Source organism: Parasteatoda tepidariorum, chromosome 9, assembly GCF_043381705.1.
Source record: "Parasteatoda tepidariorum isolate YZ-2023 chromosome 9, CAS_Ptep_4.0, whole genome shotgun sequence".
Taxonomy (NCBI): domain Eukaryota; kingdom Metazoa; phylum Arthropoda; class Arachnida; order Araneae; family Theridiidae; genus Parasteatoda; species Parasteatoda tepidariorum.
The window spans coordinates 86,752,659-86,765,226 of record NC_092212.1 but is presented as its reverse complement, the minus strand read 5'-3'; the positions used below and the strand labels follow the sequence as shown (position 1 = coordinate 86,765,226).

Below are 12,568 nucleotides of genomic sequence, written 5' to 3'. Positions count from 1 at the left end.
GACACTATGTGTTCCTCCCACTTTGGAAAGGTGCTCAATTTTCGTGTGATCCATTTGACACTTATAAGATGTTGTCACAAGTTATTTATATTGCTCTTACATAGCATACTCGTATTTTATTTTATAACCGTCTTTGAACAGCCAACCCAATTTTGGGTTTACAACTACTAATGCTCAACTCCATAGCCTAATTTTGAAACCCATCCAGAAGACAAGAGAACTCCTGGATCAAGTGTTGGGAGAAATTTGCCGTCGTGGAGGACTTTTTGAGGAAATTAACTTGCAGTTGTGTTACATGGAGAGGAAAACCACGAAAACCTCCGATGGTTAGCCTGATGACAAGAAGACTCAAACGCATGACCCGTCTACCAATGAGAATATTTTATGTCAGCACTGTGGTCGGCGCTAGCTGGATGCGGAATTCGTATCGACCATTCATCGTTGGGATTCGAGCCCGCTCACCTTATAGGAAGGCGAGTAGAAAAATGTAAAGGGAGTACAATGGAATAAAAAAACTTAGCTGTTAAATCCGCAAATTTCAATTACAGAACTGGAATTTAACACGTTGAAAATACCATTTTTACTTATGATTTGAAATCATTTTTTTTTCTTTTCGAAATTGAATTTATTAATTTTTTTGTGTATTTAATGCACATTATTGCATTTCACAGCGGTTTGTTTGCTTTATTTGTTTTTAAATTTTCAAATGTTTCTATCTTATTAAATATTTATCCATTATTTAAAAAAAAAATGTCTCTCGCGGATCATCATGTTATAAGCTCGTGCTTGACTTAAAATGTCAAAAGGAACGAAAAAATAAATATAATAAAAAGGAGAAATAGATTAGATGTTGATAAATATAAACATCTAATCTATTTCTTGACAGTTGAATATATTATTTTTAACAGCATAAAATGCTCAAGAGATATAAAAACAGTTTCCAAATTGAACTATGACATGTTATTACGTTATCGTTATAAATTATTAACAAGTAAAATTATTTTTCCTTTATCACTTCTTAGTGTTCCTTTTTTTTCCAAGTACAGTTGATCATTATTTTTCAAATCTAGGTTCATTTCGTTTCAACTAACACATTAACTAAATGCTATAACAAATTTATGTTAAATTTTTTTACAACGAAAATAATCGTTTTTTCCACTTTAAGGGAAGAAAAAAACAAAAATGATTAAATGATTAAAAATTAAACATTTAATTCATAAAGTGGTAGGTGGCTATTAAATAAAAGTAAAGAAAAATTTCTTGCAACTAAAAGTCCATTTTTCACAACTATACAATGTTGAGAAGAAAAAAACCCCACTTACAACGGAAGTGAACAGAAGAAAAAAAATTCAAAGAGACCACAAATGAAAAGAATTTACAATAAAGTGTGTTATTATTAATAAATTGTGTCAGATCAGTGTTAACCCCTTCTTATACAATAAACCCTTCTAAGTCCGTAAAAGCTCGATATAAACAATTGCGGTATAATACGAGAAGCTCACCAATTCGACAATTTTTCGTAGTCACAGTTAAAATGCTAATATTAAAGCAGGGCTGCCAACTTTCTACGCCTTTTGTAAACATTTATTCTAGTGGTAGCTATGTTTATGTTTTAATTATTTTTTTATTCATTTCAATTTGTTTTCCATACCACTGCATATAAATGATTTAAAAGTTCATATGCAACGCCAAACTTTGTTCCAGATCTTACGTGGTAAGGCTTTTAAAATGTTGGAAAAATGACCAAAGATTCAGAAAGTTGCGGTCTTGAAATGCCTACCACTTTATAAAATAGTTCGAAAAAAGCGTATTAGTTGGAAGGCTTGTTAAAGATACCAAAAGCTGATTCAATTTTTGAGTTTACGATTACTAATGTTCAACTCTGTAGTCTTGCCATTTTGAACCCAATCCAGAAGACAAAAGGGAGCTCCTGGATCAAGTAATGGGATAAATCTTCCCTTCGTGGCTGTTTTTTTTTATGGAATTTGACCGCATTTTCGATAGATGGCCAGGGAGAAAACAAAAAACTCCAAAGGTTAACCCGATGGCAAAGGGACTCTAACCCATGATCCGTCTACGACTGAGTATATTTTGCGTCAGCACCATACATGGCAGTACTTTCACTTTCGTTACTTGTACCGCCGGTACAAGTAAAAAGTACGTACTTTTACTTGTACTTCGTTACTTTTTAAATTTATTACTTTTACTTGTACTTTCGTTACTTTTTTAGGGAAAAAGTAAAAGTATTTGTAACGGAAATATCGAATGAAATCGTTACTTTTTTGTAAAACTCGGTAAGCTTTCTTAAAAAAAATAAATAAATAAATAAATAAAAAAAAGCTATGAATGCAATATATATGCATTCACAGCTAACTTCGTTTTTAAATATCTTCTGTTTCAACTTATGCACACATTCAATTATTTTTTACTAGCTCAAAGATCACAAAGCTATCTGAAACCCCGTGTTTGCTTTGTTTATGTTTGTGTTTTTAAAACGCGTTTCTAAAGAGTAAAACAATTTTAAATCAATGGTAATTTAAATAAATAAAAATAATAAACTAAAAATTAAAATCAATAGATAAAATTTCTTTTTCGTGCAAATCCATAAAAAGTTTGAAATTAAAACTATATTTGATTTTAAAATTATATTATACGATTATATTATAAAATTATATTATAATATTCTTCCGAATTTAAAAATAAATTAATATCCATAACTTTCAAAATTAAAAATAATTAAATAAATAACAACAATTTTGCAAAAACATTAAAGAACATAAGAATATTATTCAATAAAATTTTAGGTTACTTTGAATTTTCGATTTCCTAGAAATGTACTTTTAAATCGTTACTTTTTTTGTTTAGTACTTGTACTTTTACTTTTACTTTTTACTCGTTACTTTTTAAAATAAGAACTTTTTACTTTTTACTCGTTACTTTTTTTAAAAATACTTGTACTTTTACTCGTTACTTTTTAAAAGTAACGTTGCCATATATGGTCAGCACTGTGGTCGGTGTGAGCCGGTTGAGGAATTCGAATCCCCCAGCTGTCGCTGGAATCGACACCTCACTCGGAGGTTAGTGCTCTATCACCTGATCCACCACGACTCAAGTATCATTAACCCCTTAACGATCGGTTAATTTTCAAGAAAACGGTCATAAAAGTGCCTATTTTTTGGCTTTTGTACTACGTATTTTATTAGTGCTGCAACTAGTTTAAAATAAACTAACTATCTACAATTGCCTTTAAAATATCCTGGTACTGCCATCAGGTGTGTAAAATGAGAAATAAAATGTTTTCCGGGCAAAAGAAACGAATTATTTTTATTGGCGCGTTACTACTGACCACTCCAGGCCGTAAATATCACGGGAGCGAGAAATATCGGGCGAAATATCACCCCGTCATTTTCAGGGGAGCGAGAATTAAGGGGTTAATAGCATGAAGCTACTGCACTTCAGTTCATTATTTAGTTTTAATTTATTATGTTAAATAAGCGTATAAACTTATAGCGATAAGTTTGTTGTAACAAAAATTCCATTTGCTATCAAATGTAGTTATTAACGGACTTTTTCTGTATTTATCTTTTCTCTTGAATAATTTATATGAAAATGAACTACCTTTCCCTTTAACTAGTGTGAATGTCCTTACTTTCCATGCGACGAGTAATGATGCAGTTCCTTTGACATCTACATTCACATCCATCGGTGCAGAGGAAGGCTCTGAAAAAGCAAAGAAGATGTAGCTCTCAAATCATTCAAGCAATGATTTATTACAATCAAGAATAATTGTATATATAATTGTATCAAGAATAATTGCATATACAAATTACAAGAATTGATGCTTTTTACTCATAAAATAATTGTGAGTCGAAATTTTTTCCTCCTTTAGGGATCAATGAGAAGTAAAAATCTTTCATCTTAAAGTCAATGATTCACGTATTCGACTGATAAAAAAAAGTTCAAAAAAGGATTTTTAAACACCTAACAATCAATAGAAAGACAATTGAAAATCGGATTTTCAAAATTTTATTTCTCATAATGAATATTTTTTTTATATCAAATTTCATAATTCACTTGATGCTTCTAGATATAAATCTTAAGATTTTATATCTAAATTTTTAAAAGACAAAACCGTTTCCAACTAGTATATGTTATAATTTTGTCATCAATCAAAACTTCCTCTCTTTATTTTTATTGTGTCGAGTATTCTGTATTCTTAAGCCTAAGCACAGTTTCCATTATAGGTAATCATTCATTTCTTTATGATTAACAAAACTGTCATACACAAAATTATAATAACTGTATATATTATGAGCAAAATGATCCATTATTTTCGAAACATTTTGGTTTTTTAGAGGGAAAAAACAATGATAAATGCAAATCAATCTCGGGAATTAGTGAGTGGAGCCTCCTTGTATGCTTAACAGCTTCCCTTACAAATTAAAAAAAATGCAAATAATCAACATATTTTTTTATATCATTAATAAATACAAGGAACTAAAACTACACAAGTTCTAAATGGAAATTTTAATTTTTTTAGGTTGAAAAATATTTAATTTACCATCAGTTTACTATCCCACATTATCTCTGGCAAATGAAAAAAAGTTAAATATTAGCCTCTGTATATGCTCACATGTTCATAATCTGAAAAATCATCTGCATTACTTTCACTTCGCTCGCGAATGCTATTATTTTTACTTTTTTTTCTATGTAAATTGATCAACCATTGTATATACAATTGTACAAAACACGCCTGCAATTCCACTTGCAGCAAAACTCCCAAACAAAAATGGGTAAACTTTCAATCACAGCAGATTATTAACATTTCTTGTTTTACTTCCAGCCGAGTAAAAACGTGATAAAACAAAACGCATTGACGTATTGAATTCTGCCATACCCGAGTTAACTCGGGATAATAAATATTTGCAATATATACATACACGAGTTAACTCGNCACTTGCAGCAAAACTCCCAAACAAAAATGGGTAAACTTTCAATCACAGCAGATTATTAACATTTTTTGTTTTACTTCCAGCCGAATAAAAACGTGATAAAACAAAACGTATTGACGTATTGAATTCTGCCATACCCGAGTTTACTCGGGATAATAAATATTTGCAATATATACATACACGAGTTAACTCGAGATAATAAATATTTGCAATATATACATACCCGAGTTAACTCGAGATAATAAATATTTGCAATATATACATACCCGAGTTAACTCGGGATAATCAGGGAAGCGGTAAAAAAATCATTGAATTAAAATTTTTTCAATGCACATAATATTGCCCAAATTTCAGTTTTAATCGATTTAAGTGCATCGATTAAACACATGAATTACATTCGAATAATGAATAGAGAATGTTGTTATACCTTCGTCACCCGTCGTGAAAGATAAAGTATCCGAAGGCTCACCCCGTCCCACGGTATTCTCAGCTACTATGGCTAGTCCGTAATTAGTTCCCGAATGAAGATCTTTAATGAGGGCAGAGGTCTGGGCACTTGTCACCCCTTTCTCTTCTAAGCGATGACCGCCACCGGACACTACATTGAAAGAGATAAAAACTATTCAAGAAACAAAGACAATAAAAAGTAATTGCAATTCTATTTTCAAAAATGCACAATTTACGTGTACACTCTCAGGCTACTCCGATATGGGGCCATTTTCAATTCGTACATGTTATTATAGACTTTACATTGACTTACTAGGTTAGATAAACTAGCCCGATTCTGTTCTTTGAATGCAAATGAGGTTTACAGGAATAATCAAAATACTGAAATCAAACGCAAGAAATAATTTGTTTAAATTTTATTTTTAATATTTGTTGGCGTAAACATGGGCACCAATTTTTTTTTATTGCTTTACGAGAACAATGCATTTTTTACAGCCATCAAAGGTGATTGACATTTTTGAAATCGGCAAAGCTTCTAAAAGAAGACAGAAATTGAAATATATGCCTTAATAAAGGTCGATACCAGTAAGTAAAATGCGATTTTTATTTACTCACCTTACGTATTAGCATTTGTCAAGCATTGTATTTCAATAAGGTAATAAAAAAAGTTGTCAAAACAATCTATAGTGTCAAAGTTTCCAATAATGTTAATGCCTGTTGTTTTCCTTTCTTTCATGATGATAAAAAAAAAATCACAAATTATTTAAGAAGGAAAAAACCAACATAATTTTATTTTTAAATTACATTGCTCTATGGACATATGCTGTTATGATTAAGAAAAAAAAAACTAAAAGCAATTTTTTTTTCTTTTATAATTTTGGGTAGATTTTTTTCGGTTGAAAGATTGTTAGGAGCTGAGGGCAGTTATAGAGGGTGGATAATCATCCAATCTAGTTTTGTTTTATTTTATTACCGTTGTTGAACAGCCGATCTAATTTTGGTTTTACGACTACGAGAGTTTTGATTTCATAGCCTTCTCATTTTGAACCCTACACAGAAGACGAGGGAACTCTTGGATCAAGTATTGGGAGAAATTTGCTTTCTCGGAGGACTTTTAAAAGAACTTATCCACATTTGCGGTACATTGAGTGAAAAAAAAAACGAAAATCTGCCACGTTTAGCCCGACGGCAAGAGGACAAACCCATGATATATTACGTCAGGACTGTAATCGGTGCGAGTCGTGTGCGGAATTCGTATCGACCAGACATCGCTAGAATTCGAACCCAGATCTCATCATCTGTATGAAAACTACACACAAGCCCATGAATGGAAACGTCATCAAACGCTGCTTGGAGAGCAGCCCTATTGTAAATTATTTCATCTGATTCTGAACAGTTTAAAATAGGGAAGTGTCCTTAGCCGCATATGACGATATTTCCGGGCGCAGTTTCCTACGTAATTTTATTCCAGGTGATATGACTTAACTCCGAAAGAAGTTTGTCGCAGCATTTGCGTGACTCACTGCTTAGACAGAAAAAAAAGAAGGAGAAAAAAAGACTCTAAATGTCATTTAAGAAAATAGAAAAACCGATTTCCGAATTTCATATTTGTAAACTAATTTCAACACACCCAAATCAGGTAAGACCAAGTATCTGTAGAGATGCAACGAAAAATTTGTTCCACCGTGGTAGGTAGGTATTTACGCCGTACTAGAGCTGGGCAATGGGCTACTGTCTGGGAAATGATCCGAAGGCATGACATCGCAATTTTGATCACTTGCAGAGAAGATGGCTCCCCTGCTTTGGTAGCCAGACGACCTGTGCGTGAAATAGAACACTTAACGATGGAACAGTTTAACGAGGACCGATGTCACGCACCCTCGGTTCCTACGCAGGCTGATAAAAGTGGTCAAACACTCGCCTATTGACCGCAGCCAGTGAAGCTTCGGTGTTCTACTTGGAACCGTGTCCTTACGAGTAGTCCACTGGGGGACTAACCATAACCAGAAAAATATATTATTAAAGATCTGTTAGTGTTTATAAACACCACTCTTTCAAAATAGCTAAAAATAGATAGCACTTCCAATACCTGCATCTTTCCAGTACTGAATCACGTATTTCGTGATTGGGCTGTTCCCCGTGTAAGGAGGAGACCAAGAAACACTCACACTCCGACTCCAGATTTCTTGCACTTTCAGGTCTAACGGAGTCGCCGGCACTTCTGTACAAAAAGAAACACATTATTGTTTACAAAAAGAAAAATAATATTAAAAAAAAAACTAATAGCTGCGTATACACTATTTGGTCAAAAGTACCCGGAGAGGTGGAAGTTTAATGGTCTGGGGTTGTTCCTTGTGGTTTAGAATGAGGACATTAGTTCCTGTGGTTGGAAACATGAACTCTGAGATGTATGTGGACAATGCTGAACTCTATGGCAACATTTCGGCTCATTTCTCTTCCAGCATTCGCCCATAGAGGCTTGCACAGACGTGGTTTGACGAAACGGGTGTTCAAAAAGGACTTCTCGGAGCCCCGATCCCATAAGGGACGAATTAGAACGCGGATTACATAGCCAGTCACTGCAAGCACTTACTTCAGATGTTCTATTATAAACTGTTGGAAAGTCTTCCCAGACGTGTGCAGGCTGTCATTGATGCAAAATGGGAACCACTATCCTACTAATATGAGCCTCAGGGCATCCCAAATTCATACCACTGGGTGTCCGGATACCTTGGGCTGGATAGTGTATCACCTAAATAATTAATACTGCTTTAAAACTACACTTTCTGAATATTTTTATCTTCCGTTGGTACTTAACATGATGGTTGTATACCGCGGAAGAAACCCTGCATAGTCTCTTTCAACTCCACTCAAAGATTAGAGTCAAATGAGTTCAGATCAATTTAGAGTAAAACACACAGGTTTAAATACTGAGTAAATGTTTTCAAAATGCAGTCAATTATTGTACAATTACTTCCCGCAATGCCTAATCCCGAGTTTGCATTTTTAAGTTTTATTTCATAATTTAGGACTTCATGATTTTTTCAAGGCTCCATATTTTATAATTATGTGGATGAAAAAGAATTCACTTTGAGTGGTTTGACCCCTCAAGGCCTGTTTGACCTGAGGCGTTTAATTATTTTTTTTTCTCAAAGAAATCACGTCCGCGAGAATGGGAGTTAGAATCCAAATAGGTCAAAGACTCCCCATGCAGTAAGTGGTGACTGGTGCTAGTCAAATCTTTTGGGTTACAAAGTCCTCCATGTTCCCATGACAAATCAATACCTCTGGGAATACTGAAGTGAAGATGGATCGTTCTCTGGTTCAGGTCAAAATTACGATCGGCGGATGAATGAATGGCTTCGCCCTTCGAACGGCTGTGACGTATGGGTTTGGCAGAAGTCGAATTCTTGGCCAAAGATAGCGCCTTTAGAAAACAATTATAATCACACCCCTTACCTTCATGATCTACGACGAACATTTGGTGTACATAAATGCCATAAAATATACCACACGATATAATTTAAAAAAATAAACACTTTGAAAGGCAAAAATAAAAACAAAAAGTAACTTACCCATAACCAAAAGTTTGATATTCCTTTCATCTTTACCGTACGGGTTTTCTGTCACACAAGTGTAAAGTTGACCGTCTGCTCGATTTGCTTCTCGGAGAACAAGTTCAGACTTTAAACCTTTGGGGGTGAGTGTCTCAAATATCTCATACCTGGAAGAATCGATCACAGTCCTTATATCGATACAATACTAGCCAATCACAGCTTAGTCGAACTCACCACTTTGCTGGTCCACATTGGCGAACTCAGCCATAATTAGCCCGATGGAGAAATGAAACTTTTCAGTTTTTCTTACTACAGTAGAGTCCCGATTATCCGAGTTTCCGTTTTACCCAGCCTAAAAATACTTCAAGGATTTTTTTGTTCTAATTTATTTTATATTTTAAAAATCAACAACCAAAAAAAAAAGGATCTGAATGTTATCCTCTAAACACTCAGGAATACAAATTGACGGACAACCGAGATCAATGAAATGTTCATTAATATCGTCAATAATGAAAATTAATCGAGGGAAGATGATGAAGACAGTGACGATGAAAATCAACGTATAAAAATATGTCATACAGATGGACTAAAAGTTATCGAAAGTGTTAGTGAATGCATAGAACAACAAGAAGAGGCGACACAATCCTTCCTGTTATCCCCCCAAAAAATGGCGAAACATTGCTGCAGAAAAGAGCCAAAGTAATGTAAAGCAAAAAGCGATTAAGTACTTTTTTAAGTAAAAACTCTTCAATTCTCGTACAGTATGATCTTGTTAAGTACGCATTTTAACTTAATATGAATTGTATGTGGTGTACTCGTATATTTGTATTTGTTAAATATTTGCAAATACAAAACTTTCGTACGTACTCTTTACTTTTATACCTACTCTTTCATTCCTTTTTAAAACTCTTCGTTGTAACCGAGTTTTTCGGTTATCCGAGTTAATCGTGGTTCACTTTAATTCCGATAATCGGGACTCTACTGTATTAGATAAATATTACATGATCTGAATTTCTATCTCAGTTAAAAGGAGTTATTTAGCATTACTATCAATTAGGATAGTTGCCGGCAATTACTAAGATGATTAAAAAATATCGAAATGAAACTTTATTTTTTTATTTGTCTCATAAAAAACACACGGTCTAAAATTGAGACATCTTGGTAAAAACGTGTTATTTAGCTTAACTGTCAACTTGTTTAATTACCCCGATAACTGCAAAATATCTAAATATAAAAATGTTCTATTTCATAAATAACAGCTCTAAATCTCATTTTCTAATTTCATTAGAAGTGGAAGAATGGGGTGATGGTCCATATTCATACAGTAATATAAAGTTCTAAAACAGTTTCTCATCGTTGTTGTCTCATTCTTATTGTCAAGAAATATGTGGTATGGTTCCTCAATTAAAAAAGATTTTTTTAATTCTCCATCAGCACGAAATTAAGGTAAGCTTCTTTGTCCCTTAGTTAAAAGTATTGACCTATAATAATTAATTATCAATCCTCATTAATAATAATCTCTGCTATCATGTTCTTGATTTTGATTATCATTCCATTATTCTCAATGAAAGGAATAAAACTAAATTCTTTTCTTTTTATAAATTAATCTTATGATGTTAAATTTAAACTATTTTAAGATATGTGAATCGATACCTAGATGATAAACAGCTCAACAGTTATGAACAGAGAAAAAGTACAAATTTACTTTTGTATAATAGGCTTTATGTACAGTGAACAAATGCAATAAAAATAATCCATGCAAAATTACTAAGAATTAGCTTTTCCTTTTTTTACGAAATAATCTTTTTGGCCGAAAATAAGTAACTTGTTTTTATTCTAACCAAACAATTATATAAACAGTAACAGTAATTTTAAAAAAAATTGAAGATAGCATTGCACTAGTAACAGAAAATATACAATTTATGTTTAAAATTTTTACCAGCTGAATAGGAAACTAAACCTGAGTTGATAAAAATAGTTTGCGTCATTTTTAATGTTGGTGAAATCATTCCTTTAATCATTAAAAAACAATAATGAAAATCGCAAGGAAAGCCTCTAATTCGCAGGATTAATTCTAGGTTCTCTTTTGGATTAATGCTAGGTTTACCGGAATTCAATCCTTGAAATTTAAATTATTAATAAGGTGAAAAAGAAGAGAACGTCATACCCCGAAAAAAATTTTCATCTCAAATTCTTTTTCTCCTTCATTCTTAGTTTAAAATTTAAAAGAAAGGAAAAGCAAGTTCAGGCAAACCTAGAGTAAGTCATGAAATTTCGATTGCTGAAAAAAAAAAATACTTCCAAATATTAAAATGCCAACAAATTATTAGAAAAGAACTTCTCCGTAGCGTTATTCCGAAATATCGCCTCATCATTTATTTTCGTTTGTATATTTTAAAATTTTCTTTTCATTATTTGAAACTACGTGGCTTACTCTGGGTTCGCCTGAGCTCACTTGTTCTACACTATAAATTTTAAATTAGTAATAACGGAGAAAGAGAATTTTGCACGAAGCGTTTCTCTCGCTGTAAGTTCTCTTCCTTTTTTAGATGTCGGAAATGAGGAATGAAAAAAGACTCACCTTCCTCCATTGATCTTTCTTAACTCTTTTCCTTCTCGTTTCCAAATGACTGATAGTGGCTGATCACCGACAGCTTCACACCTCACGTTGGCACTGTCACCCTTCTTAACTGTGATCACAGTGAACTTATCTTCAAAACGAGCAGGAACTAGAGGAAGGAAAAGGCTCTCTTTAGCATGCCACACTTCTCAACTATGCTTATATTTGTGTACCGTAAGAACTCCCCCCGCCACAAACGTCTGAGGCCGTCTGCTGCTATGGAAACAAGAATAGAGTATTTCAGGTAGGACAGCTTCTCTTCACACTAGACTTGACACAATAGACAGAGGAAAGAGATTCTCTCACCGATCCGAGTCAAAACTTGTCCTAAATAGTGACCCTACACTCCTACTTGAAATAGTAATACATCATTACCATAGTCACCGCCACGGATCCAGACAAATGGCTGGAGAGTTCTTACTTTAGACAAATTGCAGTTCATTCTATTTATGATATGTTTATAAACATAAATGGTTGGTTTTTACGCTTACAAAACACAGCAGATTAGAATGTGCAACAGATTCATATTATACAAAATTCTACATTTTACAAATTACAACTTAAATGCATTCATATTTTACAATTTACAAAATTTCATATTTAGAATTTGCACATATATATAACTGCACATGGCTAAAAAAATATTTACATGTCATCATTATAAATGTTTAAAAATTATCTTAAACATTTTTGAAGAAGTAAAATAAAGACGCCTCTATAGCGCATGAAATAACTATTTCATGCGCCATTGGTTAAGGCACTGTGTGGCGGCTCGAAGCACACTTCGCTTTAAATCGATGAGTCTCGGCCGATGGCAAACATTCTATCGTTGATTGCATATTGCGGTAATGCTTTGCTCATATTATTTTAAGTTAAAGAGCCGTGGTGTCTTAGGGATTAGAGCGCTCGTTTCTCTATGAGGTGACCTGGATTCGAATCCCATCTCATTGGAAGGTGAACGCTCTATCCTCTGAGCCATGGCTGCTCTATTA

The 12,568-nt window shown here is 33.3% G+C and overlaps 2 protein-coding genes across 2 annotated transcripts in view; one reads left to right on the top strand and one right to left on the bottom strand.

Moving 5' to 3' along the window:
• Positions 1 to 12,568, top strand: part of LOC107449578 (muscle, skeletal receptor tyrosine protein kinase-like) — a 145,178-nt gene that overhangs the window by 41,805 nt on the left and 90,805 nt on the right. The gene's annotated exons all lie outside the window — the stretch shown is intronic.
• The window catches only part of LOC107444681 (cell adhesion molecule Dscam1), a 49,744-nt gene that overhangs the window by 13,633 nt on the left and 23,543 nt on the right, over positions 1 to 12,568 (bottom strand). Inside the window, exons 12-16 of the mRNA XM_071185244.1 lie at positions 11,538 to 11,685; positions 8,975 to 9,123; positions 7,489 to 7,620; positions 5,380 to 5,550; positions 3,650 to 3,720 (exon numbers count right to left, since the gene is read on the bottom strand). Coding sequence (XP_071041345.1) covers positions 3,650 to 3,720; positions 5,380 to 5,550; positions 7,489 to 7,620; positions 8,975 to 9,123; positions 11,538 to 11,685 — 671 coding nt within the window. The remainder of the gene's footprint in view (positions 1 to 3,649; positions 3,721 to 5,379; positions 5,551 to 7,488; positions 7,621 to 8,974; positions 9,124 to 11,537; positions 11,686 to 12,568) is intronic.